The following is a 20,562-nucleotide window of genomic DNA, read 5'->3' on the forward strand; positions in this document are numbered from 1 at the left end:
AAGGGGCCACAACTGGACACTGCAACACAGATAAGAATGTTGCTCCAGCGACTTCTCACAGCAAATTGCAGGTTCTTATGGATACTGCCTAGGCAGGATGAATTGGCCTCACCCTTTCCATAGGAAACATTCTACTCCTTAAAGGGACCTTGGCTGATTTCTGGAAGTGCTGGGGTTGGGGTTGGGGTTGGGGATCTCTGGAAGTGTTGGGGCTGGGGGTGGTGCCTCTGCTAAGATTGGCAGGTTCTCTGGGTTGGAGGCTGAAGACAGGGCTGGTGTAGGTGCTGGCTTGAGTCCCTCTGGTTCTGGTGTGAGCGACCTCAGTAGTAGGGGTGTGCACTGAACCACCTGGCCCGGTTCAGTTCGAGGCCAGACGGCCTTGAGCGAAACCGGGCCAGTTCAGTCCGGCCCCCCATCGAACCCCCCCCCCAGACTAGTCCGGACCCAGACCAGTCCGTGAACTTTTCTAAAAAAAATAAAATTAAGTGAATAAAGTATCTTTAGCCCCTTCAGGCTAAATGCACTGCAGAGGGCATTTGCGCATGTGCAGCAGCTGCCAAAATGGTGGCTGTTTGTTCTTACGGCGGCCCAAGAGGGCTGAAAAGGATTTACCTACCCAGCCACGGTGGTGATGAAGAAGGCCGGCAGGGGGAGAGGGAACCCATGCAGACCCCCCCCCCCACGGCCTCAACAAGCCCCCCGAAGGGGCTAAAGGTACTTTATTCACTTTTAAAAAAAAAATTAAGAAAAGTTCATGAACCTGCCGGACCGGACCTCGCAGTCCAGTTCCAGTCCGATGGGACCTGGAGGGTAGTTCGGTTCAACCCCGAACCCCTGAACCGAACCGCCGGGCCACCAGACCGGTCCGCACATCCCAACTCAGTAGCATAGGTTGCCCACAGTCTGGATCTTATGTTTTCCCCACTCCATCTAATCTCATAAACTTTCCATCCGGTTCCCCAGTTTGGGGAAGGGGTCTTAGATTCAAAATCATGCCAAGCAGCAGACTCTCCCCTTGTCTCTTGAAACTGAGCTGCTTTTTCCCATCCAGAAGGTTTGTTGAGGCTGCTAAAAATCCCTGTGCTAAGCAGGGATCCATTGCAGCTGAGAGGTGGGAACCCTCTTGCCCTGCATATCTGAAGTTCCATATGGGATGTCCATGGGAACCCAGCACAGAATGCTGCAGGGAATGTTTGTTCCTCTTTGAAGAAGAACATACTTTCTGTCCCAATACTCAAACCTAAAATAGAGCTCTGACAGTGTACTGTATTTGTAATGTGGTGCTTTAACAACATTGCCTGATCATGGAACACACTCTGGGAAATAAACTGGCCCAAAGGCATCTTTTGTGAACTAAGAAAGTACACAAACACACACCTGAATGTAGCTCAGTGGGAAGGCACATACATTTTATACAGGAAGTCACAGATTCAATCCCCGGTATCTTCACTTAGAGATGGGAAAGACCTCTCTCTGGAATCCTTCACAGCTGCTGCCACTCAGTGTAGAGTAGACCATGGGTTCCCAACAGCAGGAACTAGTTCCCTTCGGGGTACTTAGAGCCCCCCTGCCTTGCCATGTTGCAAATGCACTGCTTGTTCCCCACCTGAGGATCACCAGCTTGAAGTTGATGCATTCTCAGCTATGTGTCCACTGCAGAAGGGGAGAGAGGAGGGTAAAGACCCTTCTCTGCTCTTGGTTGGCTGAAGCTCAGTGTACCCCTCCCCTCAGTCTGAATGACAGGCTTCAGAAATGTAGCACTGAGTACTCCCAAGTAAACTTGTCCCATTGATTTCAATAAGACTGCTTATGAGTAACTTAGTGTGGATGTGAACCAGTGCTATAATAGTCTGTCTCCCTAACTTTAACACTTAAATTTGTGTTATGTATATTATTATTATTATTATTATTAACATTTATAAACCGCTCCATCCAGACTGGCAGAGGCTTCTCCAAGGTTGCAGGCAGGAATCTCTCTCAGCCCTATCTTGGAGATGCCAGGGAAGGAACTTGGAGCCTAGATGCTCTTCCCAGAACGGCTCTATCCCCTAAGGGGAATATCTTACAGAGCTCACACTTCTAGTCTCCCTTTTGTATGCAACCAGGGCGGATCCTGCTTAGCTTAAGGGGACAAGTCATGCTTGCTACCACAAGACCAGCTCTCTTCCCACTTAAACGTTACAGTGATGAGACAGGCTACTCCACACTAGGCCTTACATCCACACTAAATTATAGGACTGTGGGCTTTGGTAATATCGGAATTCCAAAGTCAGAATTCCCTGCCCCCACCACCAGAAGGCGGTAGAACGTGGGCAAGTGCCCCAGGTAGAGTCCTGGTGGTGGGGGCCCATTAAATCACTGCCCAGCACTGGCATGGGGGGGGAGGGCTGGGCAGCACAGAGTTCCCCAGGAGCTTGGGGTGGGGGTGGGAGTGGGCAGGGAGTGAGGAACTGTTCCCTGGGAAACCCACCTGCTGCTTCCTGGGAAATCCACGTGCTTTAAACCTTTGAAGCCTTAAATGGCTTGGGACCATGTTACCTGAGAGAGCACCTTGCCCCATATGTCCCATTTCAGATCTTAAGATCTTCTTTGGAGGCCTTGTTCCTAGTGCCCCACCAAACAAGGTGAGGCGGGTGGCTACTAGGGAGAGGGCCTTTTCGGTGGTTGCACCCCATTTATGGAACAGCCTCCCCAGTGACTTTCACCTGGCAACATCACTTCGTTATTTTAGATGCCAGGTAAAGACTTGTAGTTCACTCAGGCTTTTTAAATTTTTAAATTTTATTGTATTTTTGATTCTAAAAAGTATTTACATTATTTTAAACTGTATTTTGTATTCTTTTTGAGTGTATTGTGATTTGATGCATTTTATGTGTTTTTAGTGAATGTTTTAATGTTGTGTTGTGAGCCGCTCAGAGAACAATTTGTTATGGGGCAGCTAACAACTAAAGTTTATTATTCATTTATTATTATGTTGCTGAGCCCAGTGGAGAAAATTCCCCAGGTCCAGCTCCACACATGGTTTGCAGATTTAAAACAAACAAACAAACAAACCCAAGTATAGTGACACTGTTGGACTCTGAACGCAAAAATGAATTCTCTTTGTTGAACTACTGAGAGAATAAGATCTTACCACCTTCCTCACATCTGCAAGCAAATTCTGCAAGCAAGCCACTGGTCTAAGGGAGAGGTGTGCTGACCGCTTCCAATTCACTCTACATCCTGCCTACATCCAAAGGCGGGGAGGTTCCATGGCTACTAGGAGTGCATCATCACATTTGGACAGTACTCCCGTCATTCCTAATGGGAGTACCATCACAGATGTGATGATGCACTCCTCAGTAGCCACAGAGTCTCCCTACCTCTGGAAGCAGTGTGGTCAGGCTGTAGAGTAGCTCAGAAGCAGCGAGTGCACCTCTCACTTCTATCAATGGCTTGTTGTGCAGTATGTAAGCCAGTATTTCTTAATTAACTGGTTTTTAAAACAAACATAGAACCTGATACCCCATTCTTCTGCAATAGCAATGGCGTGGCTTCTAAATAAAGATAAGGACCAGGATCTTAGATGAAGCCTGGAAGCAAACAGGTAGCCAGTGCAGATTGTATTGCACTGGAGTTATGTATTCCAATCACCCCTTCCAGTCAGCACATGACCTGGTGGTAGCAACACTTTCCTCCACTTGAAGCTTCCAAACACTTACAGGGGCAGCCCCACATAAAAGACATTACAATAGACGATCTGGAGATAAGGGCCCAGTGGCAGTTTGCAAAATTGCAAAAAACGTTCCTTATAATCACTATTTGTCTATAAGGAAAGTCGGTGAAAGGAACATGTCAGAATATAGCAGCAGCAGCAAAACAAGGATGCTGTAATTGAAAGATTCCTATCACATGCCTTTTTTCTTCTTTTTACCACTTGCAATCTTAGTTAAATTCCAACCAGTCTGGCAAGGGTACCTATGTTTTTGTGTGCAGCCCTGTTGGGTGGGGGACAGATGAGGAGGAGGAGAGGCTCCTGTGTCTTTTGGAGTCACATAGAAGAGGGAATTTTAGAAGGTGCAGCTTCTCATCTAGAAGTGAGAAAAGCTGTACCTGCTGAAAAGTCTACTTCTGCATAACTCTTTAAAGCATAAACTTTTGTCCCTCATCATCCCCCACACACTCCATCTTTCTAACTAAGAACTGAACAAACATTTTTGTTGTTGTTGTTTCTGATGCCAGAGGCAAGACATTTGTAAAGAAGGTGGGTGGTGTCAGGGGCTGTAACTTCCTGTGGTGTCCATGTTATTTTTTAATATAAAATAGTTACACGCCACCTTTTTGTGGGAAAATGCCAAGGCAGCTTATGAAAACAAATATTTTAGAACAGCCATTCAATAGTAACAAAACAAACACAAAATCAATCTCAATAGCAAAAGGGTTTTATTAAAATAGTTATTATTATTAATAATAATATAAATATCTATATAGATATATAGATATATCTATATTTCTCTTAAACATACCCATCGCTAATCCCATGTGTGGCAGCTCTCGCGAGAGTTTGCAAGCAAACTGCCGGGGGGGGGAGCAAATGGGCAGAAATGGACAGATGGGCGAGAGAGCGGCGCCGGGGAAAGCAAGAAGGCGGCAGTGGCAGGGTGTGTGTGAAGAAAGCAGCAGAGGGGGGCAGCCGAAAAAAGTGGTTGGCCAGGTGGCCAGCCAGAGGAAAAACACATTGGAGGGGGGAGGGCTGAGAATGAGGGGCCGAGAACTAGAGGCGCAAATGCTCTGCGCCAAGCTAGTAGTAGTAGTAGTAGTAGTAGTAGTAGTAGTAGCAGCAGCAGCAGCAGCAGCAGCAGCAGCAGAGTGGCCTTACAGAGGCCACATTTAATGGGCCCAAAGGCTTTATAATAAGCTCTAATTTGTACCTGGGCTTTTAAATATGTGTACCAATTCTTATCTTTTATTATGTAGCAAGGGATGTTACTTTCTAGAAAAACTGTACTTACAGTATACCCCTTAAAAATAATACCTTTTGGGGAGGGGGAGCCAAATGGGTATCAGAAAGCTAACGTGGGAGCAAATATGCAAACCTCTTTGGGGACATTTAGTCACAACCTAAATCCTGCAGTCTTGTTGCCACTCATCATATCATAGGTTTACTCAAGCAGCACACACCTTTCCCCCACTCTCTCACTGATCAAATAGGTATTGCAGGTTTTTTGAAGCACTACAAAGAGCCACCTTGAGATTTTCTTAATGAAAGGCGGGGTATACATTTAACAATAAAAATATAAATATATAAATAACTTACAGAACCTGTGAACAGAGATAACAATGGGCTGAACCTAACAACCCCCACCCCACCCTGGAAATGGTGCCTCTGTTATTTGTAACATTGTCCGTCTTCAACATCATCCATCTATTCTAAAGCCCCAGTTTGTGCATTGCAGGTGCCTGTGCTCATCAAATATAATGTAGTACATGACAAGACCAGCAGAGGGAGGACCAAGCCTCAAAACAACAGAATCTGGCTGTGTTTCCCTATTCGCAGTTGCTGTTTTCCTCTCAAAGTGCTTTGGCAAATATCCATTTTTGTCCTTCAAGTACTATTTTGAATCCAGGAGGTGTTCTCCACCATAACAGATTAGACTTAAAGTATAACAAGGTTCTGGGGTGTGTGTGTTTTTTAATTATTTGGCACTACTGCCTTGAACCAATCTCATTTGTTTTTAGGCATCTTTCTGCCTTCAGGGAAGGTATTACACAGGGTGAAGTTAATATATTTCCCCTTTGTTTGTTTGTCTGATCCATTTATTTTACTCAGATAGACCCTTCATATACAGCATAAAGAATTGGCTTCCAGGCATGTCCAGGAAATATAATAATTGTGGCAGAATGATAAATAACTTGGGTGGCTCTGTCAGAGGGGTGGAAGCGTTAGGAGGAGGGCCATAGTTGGTGGGTTTCTCTACAAGTAATCACCACAAATCACTAGAACAGCTCTGAAGAAGGTCCCACTAATAAAAAGACACAACAGTGAAATCAGTTATTGCTGCAAATAAAGTCAGAGAAATAAATCCTTACATATACAGTGCTTGTACTGGCCTGTTCCTATAAGCCCTCAATTCTGAGGCAACAGATCACAAGATTTATTATTTTGTACATGTATTAGTCACTTTTCAGCTAAACTACCTCTCAAAGTAACTTAACAAAAGCATACATTTTTGTGTTGATTAGCATTCTCTGACATTATTGCTCTTCAACAGCCTCTGGTTGAAAGGACCCTGCTCTCCTGGCTTTGCTAGAAGGTGGTGAGAAGCCACGGAGCCATCTGCAGCACCCCTAGGTGCAATGACTATGTGGGATATGAAAGAACAGCAGTACACAGCAGACTTCTTCTGACAGCAATCAATAGTTGGTTTAACAACACACTAGAAGAGCCCAGAACATGAACTTATATTGGTGAAGAGAAAATGGGGGAAACCACAGTCTCTTGTTTCTAGTCCATCTAGGCCTGGGACGGGTCAAGCCTTTGGTAAGATCACAGAGGACCAACCATGCACACGAGCTTCTGCTGGAAAACAGAAACTGCTCCCTACTTCTGTCACATGGTCTTCTGAGCTTGGTTCCTGAAGGGTGAAGTGCACAAGATCCGCCCCCTCCCCCACTTGATGAAGTAGTCGTCTATTCTGGGCAACTTCACACCTGCTCCTGTCTTCCCACAGGGCTTGTCTTTTTAGTAGGCTCAATAATGGATGCCTTGAAATCTTCAGAAGGGAAATCAGTGGTGGTGATGGTGGTGGTGTTTTCTGGGGAAGAGATGAGATGAGCCCATGCTGGTGAGACCAGGGTGGCAGTCTTCTAATGAATCCTTGTCTGCTGTTTGTGGGCTAGCAAATGGAGAAGCTTCACAGAAGGGTGTTGTTTTTTGTTTTGGGATAAGTGCATCCATACAGTTAGTCTTCAGTGACGTCTCTATCTGGAGGATGATGGTAGAACCTGGAGTATCCACCTGCAGTATCATCCACAGCCTCAGCTTCATAGGGACATCTGGCTATTCTGGCTTGGCTTCATTTGATATGATGGCCGTGAAACCAGAGCTGAGGCAGACCCTACCCAGGTGCATGCCACATGCGGTAGAAAACAAGCAGTCATGTGGAACCAGGAGCCACTCATGCAGAAGCCAATGCAGCACACAAAAAGGTGGAACTGGAACCCAAAGTGACACCAAAAAAGGCAGAGCTGGAGGCAAATGAGTTAATTAGAAAGCCCAAACACCAAGCCAATCTAGAGACCATGCACCTGGAAAGAAGAAGTCGTGATAGCTGAAGCTCATGCCAAGGCCTTTGAAGAAGATGACCAGGAAAGTCGAGTGACTCAAGTCAATGTTGCCAGTTTTATAGATTCTGGCCGATGAACCTCATACAATGAACCTTCACTGTGTCAAGTCAAGGTGCCATCTACGCTCAACACAGAAATGAGAACTCATGTCTTGCCATGGATGCAGATCTCCTTTATGGTCCCTCACACAGGCTTGCGCAAGCAAAGGCACCGCAACTGGTCTGGGAGCCCAGCATACACGTGCTAGAATCCTCATCTTCCTGTGTTAAGCCACCTCTTTACCTAAGAAGAATTCAACACACAGTCTCAAGGCCATTCAGCTCTTACCACATACCAACTATTTGCGTCTGAATGGCCAACTACAGCTCTGCTGTACAATGGCATCCGACAGGCATCACTTCTCTATGATGGCCAAATCATAGAGCAAGCAACTATGGAGCCGCTTTCAACAGCAGACCCAGGCATGTTCGTCCTGTACCATCTACATGTGTCAGGCAGCAGTCACAACTCCATACCACCACATCATGAGATCACTCTTGACGAGAGCTCTTGGCATACCACACCACTCATATATGATTGAACCATTATATCATGTTAACCTGCAGATGCCTGAACATATCCAACCAGGGGTTCTGGAATAGCGTATTCCAGGAGTTCCCAACCTCTGGTCCTCAAGATGTTACTGAACTACAACTCCATCAATAAATTGTGGCTGGGGATGATGGCAGCTGCAGTTCAACAACATCTGGACGGCCACAGGTTGGGAATCCCTGGCCCTATTCAACACACAATTGCCAAGCTACCTCAGACAGAGTTTCCTGGTATGAAAGCATCATAGCACTCCTAACTGTTTGGGCAGGCAAATGCCACCCTGTCATATCACAACATCCCACAAATCTCTCAGTGCACCCAATCAGATGCCTTGGGCCTACCAGATCTCACCAGACCCATTAATTTGGACTCAGTAGACACCTAACAGCGCAGCAGGGAAGCAACCTGCCTAGAGAGCAGGAGGATGTTGGTTCGAATCCCCACTCATGTGTTTCCCAGAATCCCTGCTGGTGTGTTTCCCAGAATATGGGAAACCTCTTATATTGGGCAGCAGCAAAATAAGAAGGTACTGAAAGGCATCACCTCATACTGTGTGGGAGAAGGCAATGGTAAACCCCTCCTGTATTCTACCAAGAAAACCACAGGGCTCTGCAGTCGCCAGGAGTCGACACCAACTTGACAGCACAACCTTTCCATCTCCTGTTTGGTTGCAGATTCTTGATACCAGCTTGTAACCTTTCACCTTTCGTCAGTTACATAAGTATCAGTTTTATAATATTAATGCACTAATACAGTCCCTTTAATAAAGGATTTTCTTCATTAGAATACAAGAGTTATAGGAGTTGATGCTATCTGGGAAAAACCCTAACCCTAAACCTAAACCTAAAACTAAACCTAGAGCTTGCTGGAGCCAGAATACGGCCCTCTTTGAGCCATTTCACACATTACATGGCAGCAAACCTTAGCTAACTACTGAACACTCCCTGTACACTCAACAGGGAGCTGCAGCCAATCATGTCTCCTTGAAAGTGTGAACCTGTATGATACAGACGTTTGCAAACACAAACGCATAGCATTCATTCTTTACATCTTTATTTGTGCACTTAAAACAACTTGCAATGTATGAAGAGGTGTTACTGCATGAAATCCTGAGATGTTTACTGAAATGGTTGGGGTAGGCGGTGAAGCATGTGTGCACCATCACATTTAGGGGGTCACCCACCACATCAGGCACAACAGTCTCCATGCTAGCACTTGGTTACAACTGTTGTCCATATGCTAATATCTGGGTATGGTCCCAACCATAACATCCATGCAGACACAGCCATCCCTTTGTTCTTGGTGTTAGTATAGCACAAGGGGCTTACAAAGGGGCTTACAATTTTCCTCTACTTGTATATTTCAGACAACCTTTCACCACAACTGTTATATTGCTTGTTTTTCTTTTATTTTTTAGGTCACAGTGATTCTGTGAGCCTTCTGTGATTCTGTTATCCAACCTTGCTAATTGGGCAAAGAAGCATCTTTTAAAATGGTGGGTTTCTTATATTTTACAGGGGAAGATAAACTATTATTCATTCCAGCAGAGCATTCCTCCAGTGAGTGTTGCTGGTGGTGGGGGGAGAGAGAGAGAGAGAGAGAGAGAGAGAGAGAGATCACATTCACGCACAAGATGGAACTGGAGTTGAAGGGGTCGGAGGTTGCCAAACTTAAACGTCCGAATGCCTCCGATTCCATCCGAATGTCTGAACTCCGGATCTATGCAGATAGCAACCCAAGGTTCTGCTCTCCAAACTCCAATTTGTACCCTAGGGTTGTAGTGAGTTTTGCCACACCAACCCAAGGTTTAACGTAACCTGTGTTGCATCCGAATTTGGAAATGCAGCTGCGTCCCCTCAAACCGGAGTTAAGGGAGGAAGCTCTTTCCTTTTTCTGACTGTCACTGGCTGTGCGGGCTGTCCTTCATGAAAGAAGGAAGCCCTCACAGCCAGTTCCCCCTCCTCTCTGCAGTCTCACTGACTGCAGGCTCCCTGTTCTTTGTTAGGTCCAAATTCGGACAGGAGAGCAGGGTAGGTGGCGGTGGGGAGTGGTACCACGGGTCCTGCAGTTCCACATTATGTATGAATGCAGCCAGAGAGATTGTGAGTCTTTTTGAGACAGGACACCATTCTCCCATACCTTTTCTATGCTTTGAGAACCTTTTTTTAAAAAAGTGATATATAAATTTTGTTCTTCTTCTTATTATTATTATTATTATTAATAATAATAATAATACTCACTCATTTAAAAAGTCATGTGGTACAGGTAAAGTAAGACTGTACGACTTCAGAGTGCAGGCAAGAAAACTTTACCCGTTCTCAATTAAGAGAGAGGAAACAACCTCTTGTACATAGAAAATTAGCACATGTGAAAGAAAAACTCATATTGATTTTTCATGTGCAGAGGGATTTTGATATTCAAACATGATGAAATGTTCCCGTCCTAAGAAGACTATATAACATCATTTTTCTGAACATGATCATCCCGTGTTTATTTTATTTTATTAAACAGTCATGCCATAATTGTGATTTAAGATTAGAAGAACAGAAGTCTGAATTTCTGCAATCAAATTAGCTTGAGATTTTGCTTGTGTTTGCTTGAGGATCCCCCCTCATAAAAAAACGGTATTTTAGTTCTGTTGTCTGTCTCTTGCATATGAATACTTTCAGGCTGGGTCTGTGCATGCCTGAACATGTGTACTTCTATAACTGGATGTCACTGCAAAATTAAACTTTGATTTCAAACCACAACAATAGATTTAAATATTCAAATATTTAAACGTCAGGCAGTTTTAAGTGGAAAACAATCTCTTTTCAGTCTTTACAAAAACCCACTGGGATAATCTTTTTTCTTAAGCACATCTTTCTCATTATGACATACTTTTTAAGACTTTCTCATTGTGCCATTTGCAGCAGTTTGTTGTCTGGCTTATTCATCAAATGCCAAGTTTCTATTCAATAAATATTTTTCTCTTAAATTAAAATAAATAAATAAATTGGCCAAGGCTTGCTAATTCAGAGACGGTCACAGAGACCTGCACAAAATGTTTCATATTGTTCTCATTTTCATAAGAAAGCATTATTTATGGCTGTCAAACCATATGCTCCATAAGCAGTGGAACACCCAAAAGCTCCTGTGTACCAGCTGCTGAACTAAGAAAAACAAGTCTCTGAGCTGTTTGCGCCATTCCATCATATGCTCTGATCCATCAAGTTAGCTCAGCAGGCATGTGTGGCTTCCTGGCTGGATTGGGTACTGATCGTACAACCAGTGTGATCGCACATTTGCACTACTAGACTCATCCAGGCCCTATTCAATTGTTTATTTTTTATAACTGTTTACTTCATTATGTTATCAAAAACTACAAAATCACACGCACAAAAAATACACATTTAGACACAAATAAATAAATAAATGTCTAAATGTCTTCATTTCTATTTCATAATATACCTTTCAGCTCAAAGAACTGCCAGTGCAGCAGATGATTGAAAATAAATTTTACACACACACACATACCAAATCACTGAAGCTCCTACAAAATCCCCCAAATAGCTGCAAGATTATCAGACACCAGCCAGACCTTTTTCAGTTCCCAAATGTATGATGGTATAAAAATGACTTAGGTCATTTCCCAAAAGCTAAAATCCTGATGTTATACCTTTTGGGTGCATCTGTTGCGGCAAACAGGGAAATTCAGACCCACTACTCATGCAACATTTGTGGTGCAGAGCTACAGATGTATTGTAGCCATGATGCAAGATCCTGATAAGGTTCCTCCCTGTCCCTAAGGGGCTCACAATCTAAAAAAGAAACAAAAAGAGAACACCAGCAACCATCTTTGAACAACATTCCCTTCATGTTAGGGCTTTACTTGCTAACAGGGACTGCAACATTTCCAGGCATGGTTTAGAAGGAGAAGGAGAAGGAGAAGACAGTGACTTGTTTCTAGTCAACAGAAACTTCTGTAACCCCGAAGGGACTCTATGCTGGGATGCAGAGGGACAGCGGCATGCCCTCCAACAGCCCCAATTTACTCAGGCTTGTCATAGCCATTGGGTGACAATCCTGGGAGTGTCATGAATGGTTGGCTTTTGCGCTGTGCAAGCACTGCCAGCCATGGTGCTCAGTGCTGGTGGTGGTGATGCACCAATTTGCATCTCAGGAGCATTAAGATGGAGAAACACTTTGCAGGGGGGAGTTATGTGCAATGGCCAATTACAGACCAGGCAGCCAGCAACATTCAGGCCATAGCTGAGGGCCAGATAAAATCTATTGCTTTCTCCTTCCCACGGCATGGCAGCATGGGAGGGAGACACACAGAAATTGTGCTGCTGTTAAGAAATAGGGAGAGGAGAAATAAGTGGTGGGTCTGGGCACACAGAACCCAGATGTTGTGTGAGACTCATGACAAACACAGCCGACGCAAGACTGGGTGCAGGGAAAGGCAGGAGGCATTTATAGAACAACCTGTGCTCCAGGAGAGGTTCCATCTCTTATTTGGCCAGCCTCTCCAGGTAGGGCTAGTAAAGATTCCCCCTCTGAAAGCTCAAGAGCCACTGCCAGACTTTATGAACCATGTTGATCTAAGGAAGGTTAATATGATGCTAACAATATACAAAACATTTGGATTGATGACAGGGTTACAGACACTTCTGTTGGCTAGAAACAAATCACTGTGTTTATTTCTTCTTCTTCTTCTTCTTCTTCTTCTTCTTCTTCTTCTTCTTCTTCTTCTTCTTCTTCTTCTTCTTCTTCTTCTTCTTCTTCTTCTTCACCACACCTGGAAATGTTTCAGTCCCAATTACCCTCATGTGAAGGAAATGTGCTGTTCTTCAGTTTTCCAGTGGCTCTGGTTATGACCAGAATCTTTTATGCTGCATCACATTCGTCTCCTTAAAAGCACCATCCCATGAATGGCCTGAGGTTTTTTGTTGCCTTCAGCAAATTTAAATCTTGGCCACCTTGCCATAAACACGCTTGTGTCTTCTCATATGCTGAGCAGCTCATTAAATTATTTCAATGAGCTCAAGAGCTGAGTGGGGTATTGCTATTTTATTTTAGTTTTACAGTCAGTACTTTTGAATTTCTTCTGTACTTTGGTTTTCTGTTGTAGCCTGGCTCACAAGGGGTTGCCTGGAATAATGTGCTCTGCATGCACTTTATGGCCTGCTTTCTGTTAGGGGCACGCTTGCAGTCCATCGTACACCACTCCTCCCAGGTTGTTTGGCCGCACCTCCTAGGCATGTCTCTGTTTTCATGGATGAAATGCTGTTGCTATTCTCCTGCTAAATATAAGAGCTCCAACACTTTAAAAGGTGTGTCTTTGCCCAATTATCAGGTCTACGGTATCTTAGGGATAAACTAACCCTGTCATAAGGGCAATGTGGTCACCAGTTATATGGGCAGTCAAAAGGTGAAAGGAGTGTTGGACTGGCTGTCATCATGCTGATCTAACTTGTTATGGAAATGGACCCACGGTTCCGTGCCCATGCTCCCCCCATTCTCTCATCCAAATTTGGACATTCAGGAGAGCAATCTCTCTGCAGTCAGCAAGACTGCAGAGAGGCTGGGGAGCTGGCTTTTCAGGCTTCCTTCTTTACTGAAGGACAGCCCGCACAGCCAATCACGCCGGAGTTGAGGGAGGAGCTTCCTCCCTCAACTCCGGTTCCAGCAGCCTGCAGGCCAGCAACCTGCGGTTCCAGATTCGGATGTACCACAGGCTACCTGGAACCTCAGGCTGTAGTGACAAAACCTACTACAATTCAAGAATAGGGATGTGCATGGAACCGGCAGAGGCCAGTTTGATGGTGGGGGTGCTGGATAACTTTAAGGGCAGGGAAGGGTCTTACCACCGTGTTTCCCCCACTGGCGCTCACTGAAAAACTGGTCTAGCAGGGCAGCAGCATACCTCCCTGCTGCCCCATCCACTCCTCATCCACTCCTCAGAAGTGACAGGAAGTAGTGTACGTGCGTACACACACATGCTACTTCCTGTCACTGCCAGTCTGAGGAGCGGACAGGGTGGCAGGGAGGCATGCTGCCACCCTGCTGGACCGTTTTTTCAGTGTGGACCAGCAGGGGAAATGTGGCGGGGGAGCACACCCTCCCCTGCCCTTAAAGTTATCCCGCTCCCTGCCGTCGAACCTTCAAATCGCCCAGTGTTTGAACCTGTTTGGAGGCCCATAAAAGGGCCTCCGAACAGATTCGTGCACATCCCAAATTCAGACTGGAGTTCCAATTCCAAACCCTCAGTTTCGTTATAGCTCCCAACTCTGGTTCCCCACATTCGAACGTGATGTCTGTGGAATCGTAGGCCTATTTAATTGCAGTTCTGCATTACATGTGAATGTGGCCATTATTTATTACCAATATTGTTTTTATGGTGTGCTGCTTTGTGTATTTTTAAAAATAGTAATGTGACTTGAAAATATCTTAAATCAAAAATGGGTACAAGTTGTGAGGTGCAAGAGCAGGCAGCCTGTTGCCTTCATGTCCTGCTTGTGGGCTTCACAGAGGCATCTGGTTGGCCATTGTGGAAAACAGAAACATGGACCTGATGGATCTTTGGCTTCATCCAGCACTCTTTGTAGGTCCATATGTGGTGGCTACAGCCATGATGGGATGTTACCTGCAAGTCTATGTGCTGAGCCAGTCTGTGGGAAACTCGCACCCAGATAGGCTCAGAGGAGCCTGTCCTTTGTACAGCTCTGTACAGTTATTGAGAGCCCATTAGACTGAGAAGAATGGGTAAATAATCATTATGCTAATCTCAGTCCAAGAATCCATGGATTTACAGGAGTACAGGAGCTAAGAGATGGCTGAATTGAACCCAAAGAGCCCTTTTATGGATGTTTTGATGTATATCAGTCAATCAGTTTAAAACAAAAGTTTTTAGGGGCAAGACCAATATATACGGATTTTATGGAGCCATTTTGGCCATAACTCTTAAGATTTACAACTATTTACAGAAACAGATCATCAATGCAAGGAGGTGGTATATAATTTTATCAACAGATTTACTGTCTCACTCAGGAAGATACTATTAAAAGAGAGATTGAAGGCCTCATTAGCAGATGCAATCACTGAACTGTCTTTTGAACAAGCCATTATTAGAGCTCATCATTTCAGTAACGATGTAGAATTGTCACAACATTGTCCACTACAGCAATAAGCCCAGACAGAGATTTGTGTGCCCCATGAGTGCATTCCTCCTCAGAATCTTACATACTACTTTTTAAAAATCTAAGTTTCTAGCCCTTAGGAGGGTAGGCTTATCAGGCAATGGCTGGTTCAATATCAGACCAGAAGGATAGGGCCAGAGTGGATAGGGCTTTGGAGTTCTGCATAGCTCTTTTTTTCCACAAATGACTCTGCTCCTGCTAGTCATAAGGGTTAAGAATACAAAATAAGCAATTATATTCAAATTAAGTTGATGTGTATATTTTATATAGCAAGGATCCAGAGAGCCACTTTAGAATTTGAGCAGATCTCCATGCCATATCACAAGCATGTTATAGGGAAGATTTAGGGTTGTAAAAAGAAAAAAACTAAAAGGAGTACCAGAGGGGGATGAACTGGATAGTACATGGGGGAGAGAGTATAAACTTTCCCCCCGACACACACATCTTGGCCCTATGAAATCCCTGACACACACACAACTCCTGTTACCCATGTATACAGGGACCTGGATGTCTTCCTCTCTGCAACTGATAGTACAGCAGCTTGAGGGAGGACAAATTTTATTTGAGAATCAGTGCAGTGAAGAGAACCTCCTCCTTCTGTGTGCACCACAGCCCCAATCCATATTGGGGCCCCTGCAACTGCGAGGAGGGCCGGGGGGGGGAGGAGGAGGAGGAGGAGGAGGAGAAGGAGAAGGAGAAGGAGAAGAAGAAGAAGAAACTGCTTTTAGGAGGAGGAGGAGAAGAAGAAGAAGAAAGTTGTGTGTGGCAATCAGTGTTCCCTGTAACAAGGATTCCCAGATGTTGTTGACTACAACTCCCATAATTCCCAGCCAAAGGCAACTGCAGCAATCCAATCACAGACCTTCCATGTAAACACTAGGAGCTTTTCCAAACAGCGACTGAATGCAGCTTTGCTACACTTAGGCCAGGGGAGGGGGTGGAGTCCATATGAGGGAACCATTTACATCAACCTCAGGGTGGCAGCAGAAGGTGCTGTTCATACAGCCAATGGCATTATTCTGCTTTGCTCCTGATAATTTGCAGTTACTGCACATTATATGCTTCCTTTAAAAAGTAGGACTTTGGTACAGCTTTGGTGCAGTAACAACTTAACTCTAGGGCACTTCCTGCCACAGTAAAGCCGCCCATCTGGGAGAGCTCCATTTTTCAACATTTGAGGGCACATTCAAACAGGATATCCACCCCATGAAAGTGATATGACAAAATCACCTTATGGTGACTTTGCCACACGCACAAACAACCTATGAGTTGTTGAGCCTACAAGTAAGATTTGTGACAGTGAAAGATAAAGCATATTGCCTTCTTTCCTAAAAAGCCTTTAGAAAGTCATGACTGAGAGCTGAAGAGCTAAAAAGAGTTGTAGTAAAAAGCAGCAGAGGGATAAAAGAACTTGCAGTGAAGAAGTGACAGTCAAGGGATATTTAACACTTCTCTTCCCAGTGACCAGCTGGGAAGAGGGAGTTACAAGAAAAAAGCAGCAGCCCTGGCAGTTTGCTAAGTCTTTGCTAAGACTTTGCTAAGTAACCATCACACTATGAACACTGTTCCCTAAAGGTTCGAGCACTCTGACATCTTGCACCAGGTCTTGGGCACCACTCAGGATTAAGTCCAAGATCACCTTCTTTCTGATTGGTTTCCTGACAAGCTGTTCTAGGGCACCGTCATTCAGCGTTAGGGGTGTGCACAAAACTGGTTTGCCCGGTTCAGTTCGAGTCTGAACCAGTTCGAATCTGAACCAGACTCAAACTGAACCGGGCATGTTCGGTTTTGTGCCCCCGAACAAACCCTCTGGCTTGGCTCAGGTTTGAGCCAGTTTGGAGGTTCTAAAGTTAAACAACAACAAAAATTAAACACTCACCACCAGGTCCGGCGGTGTCTTTGCTGTTTCCCTCTCCCGCCACCAGCCTCCCCCTGGTCTTCTAAGGGCCATTCCAGCCCTTTCTCCAGTGGCAGTGGCCATTTTTGAGGCCACCACACATGTGCCCTGGCCATCTGCGTGCCCTACCCGGCCACACAAATGGCCAAGGTGCATTCATGGCAGCCTCCAAAATGGCCACTGCCACTGGAGAAAGGGACGGAACAGCCCCCAAATGCCCAAAATGGACCTTAGAAGACCAGGAGAGGGGGAAATGGCAGAGATCCCCTGTGGACACAGCAGTACCCCCTGAGGCCCCCGGACCTGGAGAGTGTTTTTTAACAAAATATTTTATTTTGTTAACTTTGGAACCCCCAAACCAGCCCTGAACTGGCCCAGGGGGTTCAGCTCGACTGTCGTAAATCTGTCAGGCTAGCCAGACGAAGCATAACAGAGGCAGAAGCAGAACAGCAAAGTCTAACAGGAATAAATTCTCCAAACCAGGTCCAGTCCAAGTCAATCCAATAAATCCAACAGAGTCCAAAGCAAAATCCACGGGCAAGATCAACACAGTCCAGGGTCCAAACACGGTCAAGGTAATACACGAACACAGCCGATTAGCTCACAGGAAATTGATGTTGCTATCAGCAGGGTAGCTATGTTACAGGTGTCTTAAATAGGCTGACCCCCAGTGCTGTTAATTAAGAGTTGCTGAGTCAGCAGCTTTGCCTGTTCTATGTATGCAACTCCTTAACTCTTGCTGTCTCTTGGACCAGCACCTCTCCACAGCTGAGGCCGGTCGCGCCTCCTCCATAAGAGCTGCCTCATCTTCGACTCCCTGTGCGTCAGACCCACTCTCCTTTGCAACTTCTGGTCCTTGCCCACCCTCCTCTGCTGTCAGCTCTGTCTCCGCCTCCAGCTCCTCCTTGGAGTCTTCCAGCATGCCCATGACATCAGCCTCAAGCCAGAGCAGGTTGATGGTGAACCAGCTCAACCTCGAGCCGGTTCACACATCCCTGTTTAGTGTTTCTAGAAATTTGGCCTCTTTGGCATTACAAGAATGTAAATTTACCCAGTCTATGTGTGGGTAATTGAATTCACCCATTACTACAGCTCTCTCTCCCTCTCTCTCCCTCCCTCCCTCTCTCTCTCTCTCTCTCTCTCTTTGATGCCTCCCTGATTTCCTTCTGCAACTCCCAATCACTGTGAGCATTTTGATCCGGAGGATGATAGCACATCCCTAGCACCTCACTTCCTTTTAGGCCTTGTATTGTAACCCACAGAGTTTCTACGGAGGACTCCGGTCTTCCTAGGTTTTCTAGCTAGGAAACCAAGATTCTATCCCTTCTTTAACATACAGTGCTACTCTACCTCCAGTTTGCCCCTCCCTGTCATTTCTATAGAGTTTATATCCAGGAAAAACAGTGTACTACTGGTTCTCACTGTTCCACCATGTTTCCGTTATGCCCACTATATCTATGTTTTCATTAGCAACCAAGCACTCCAGCTCGCCTGTCTTGGCTTGGAGGCTTCTGGCATTGGCATATAAGCACCTATACACTGAATCTCTTACCTGATGTGTGCTATCTTTCCTGTGGCTATTTGATCTCTTTGACTAGCTAGCACATCCTTCTGTCTGCTTTTTATCTGGTTCTACTCTGTCCCCTTCTGGTTTATCTGAAGCATTTACATCCTCGCACCTTAAGGGATGGCATTTGCCGAACCAGACACTGCCCAGCTCCCGTCAGCTATCCCACAGGCATTGTTTTAAAAGCTGCTCTGTGACCTTTTTGATTTTAAGCACCAGCAGTTGGTTCCATCTTGGTTCAAGTGGAGCCATTCCCTTTTATACAGGCTTTGCTTGCCCCAAAATATCCCAAATCTAAACCCCTCCTCCCTTCACCACCATCCCATCCACACATTGAGACCTCTCTGCTCCACCTGTCTCATTGACCCTCCATGTGGAACAGGTAGCATTTCTGAGGATGCTACCTTGTGGGTTCTGGACTTCAATATAGCAGCCTAAATTTGGCTTCCAGGATCTCCCAGCTGTATTTCCCAACATTGTTGGTGAGACATGCACCACAACAGCTGACACCTCCTTTGATTCCTGACAAAGTTCCTCATCAAAGACTCTTGAGAAAACTTAGAAGTCATGGGATAAGGGGACAGATTCATGTGTGGATTGGTGACTGGTTGAAGGACAGGAAACAGAGGGTAGGTATAAATGGGCAGTTCTCTAAATGGGAGGGGGAGTAAGAAGTGGGGTACCCCAGGGATCTGTACTGGGAGAAGTGCTCTTTAATGTATTCATAAATGATCTAGAAGTTGGGGTAAGCAGCGAGGTGGCCAAATTTTCAGATGACACCAAACTATTTCGGGTAGTGAAATCCAAGAGAGATTGCAAGGAGCTCCAAAAGGATATCTCCAAACTGGGGCGGCGTGGGCAACAAAATGGCAGATGTGGTTCAGTGTTAGCAAGTGTAAAGTGATGTATATTAGGGCAAAAAAAACTGATGAGGAGAGGGATCTTGGAGTTGTGGTGGACAGCTCATTGAACGTGTCAACTCAATGTGCAGCAGCTGTGAAAAGAGCCAATTCCTTGCTTGGAATCATTAGGAAGGGGATTGAAAATGAAAATGCTAATATTATAATGCCCTTATACAAAATGATGGTGCGGCCACATTTGGAGTACTGCATATAGTTCTGGTCACCATATCTTAAGAAGGACATTGTAGAACTGGAGACAGTGCAGAAGAGGGCAACCAAGATGACCAGGGGCCTGGAGCACCTTTCTTATGAGGCAAGGCTACAGCGTCTGGAGCTTGGAAAAGAGGTAACTACGGGGAGGCATGAAAGAGGTGTATAAAGTTATGCATGGAGTAGAAAGAGTGGACAGAGAGAAATTTGTCACCCTCTCTCACAACACTAGAACCAGGGGTCATCCCATGAAACTGAAGGCCAGGAAATTGAGGATCAAAAAAAGGAAGCACTTTTTCCAGAATGCATAATTAACCTATGGAATATTCTGCAAAAAGATGTGGTAACAGCCAACCGCTGCCTGGATGGCTTTAAGGCTTAAGAAGGGTTTAAGGCTTAAGGCTTTAAGAAGGGTTTAAGAGGGGCTTGAATAAATCTGCTTAAAGAGGGGCTTTAAGAGGGGTTTAGAGGCATCTGGGAGGCCACTATGTGAAAAAGGATGCTGGACTAGATGGTCCTTAGGCCTGATCCGGCAGGACTGTTCTTATGTTCTAATGCTAAGCTTTCATTGCACCGAATGCTGGCTGGCCAATATCTCCACCCCACCCCCCCGCCCAGCTAAATGCATGTTATTTTATAAGTAGCAGACTTATTAAATGGCTACATGATTATTATGCAGCAACAAAAAAGGAAAAAAATCAATAATACAAATTTCAAAAATTCTGCTGGAAGATAAATTAAATGTCAATTTAAAAGCAATTCTCAAAGGGTTTGTAATAGTAGGGGATATGGCTATGAAGAAAATTAGACCAGTTATTTATTCTGGGCAAAATAGTAGCTTTGCCACAAACTTGATCCAGTGCTGTGTAGTCATACTGACCCAGAACT

General features: G+C 45.1%; 1 protein-coding gene and 1 long non-coding RNA gene across 4 annotated transcripts in view; one reads left to right on the plus strand and one right to left on the minus strand.

Annotated features, from left to right (window-relative positions):
• F13A1 (coagulation factor XIII A chain) overlaps positions 1-20,562 on the minus strand; it is a 147,066-nt gene that overhangs the window by 91,175 nt on the left and 35,329 nt on the right. Inside the window, exon 2 of one of the 3 annotated variants that reach the window (XM_053249234.1) lies at positions 11,576-11,717. The exons of the other annotated variants lie outside the window; for them this stretch is intronic. Coding sequence (XP_053105209.1) covers positions 11,576-11,627 — 52 coding nt within the window. The 5' untranslated portion in view covers positions 11,628-11,717. The remainder of the gene's footprint in view (positions 1-11,575; positions 11,718-20,562) is intronic. 3 annotated transcript variants of the gene reach the window in all.
• LOC128324543 (uncharacterized) lies at positions 8,726-10,549 on the plus strand. Its single transcript, XR_008306921.1, has 2 exons — positions 8,726-9,412; positions 10,429-10,549. It is a non-coding gene; the product is annotated as an uncharacterized LOC128324543 (long non-coding RNA).

The sequence above is a fragment of the Hemicordylus capensis genome, chromosome 4 (genome assembly GCF_027244095.1).
Source record: "Hemicordylus capensis ecotype Gifberg chromosome 4, rHemCap1.1.pri, whole genome shotgun sequence".
Taxonomy (NCBI): domain Eukaryota; kingdom Metazoa; phylum Chordata; class Lepidosauria; order Squamata; family Cordylidae; genus Hemicordylus; species Hemicordylus capensis.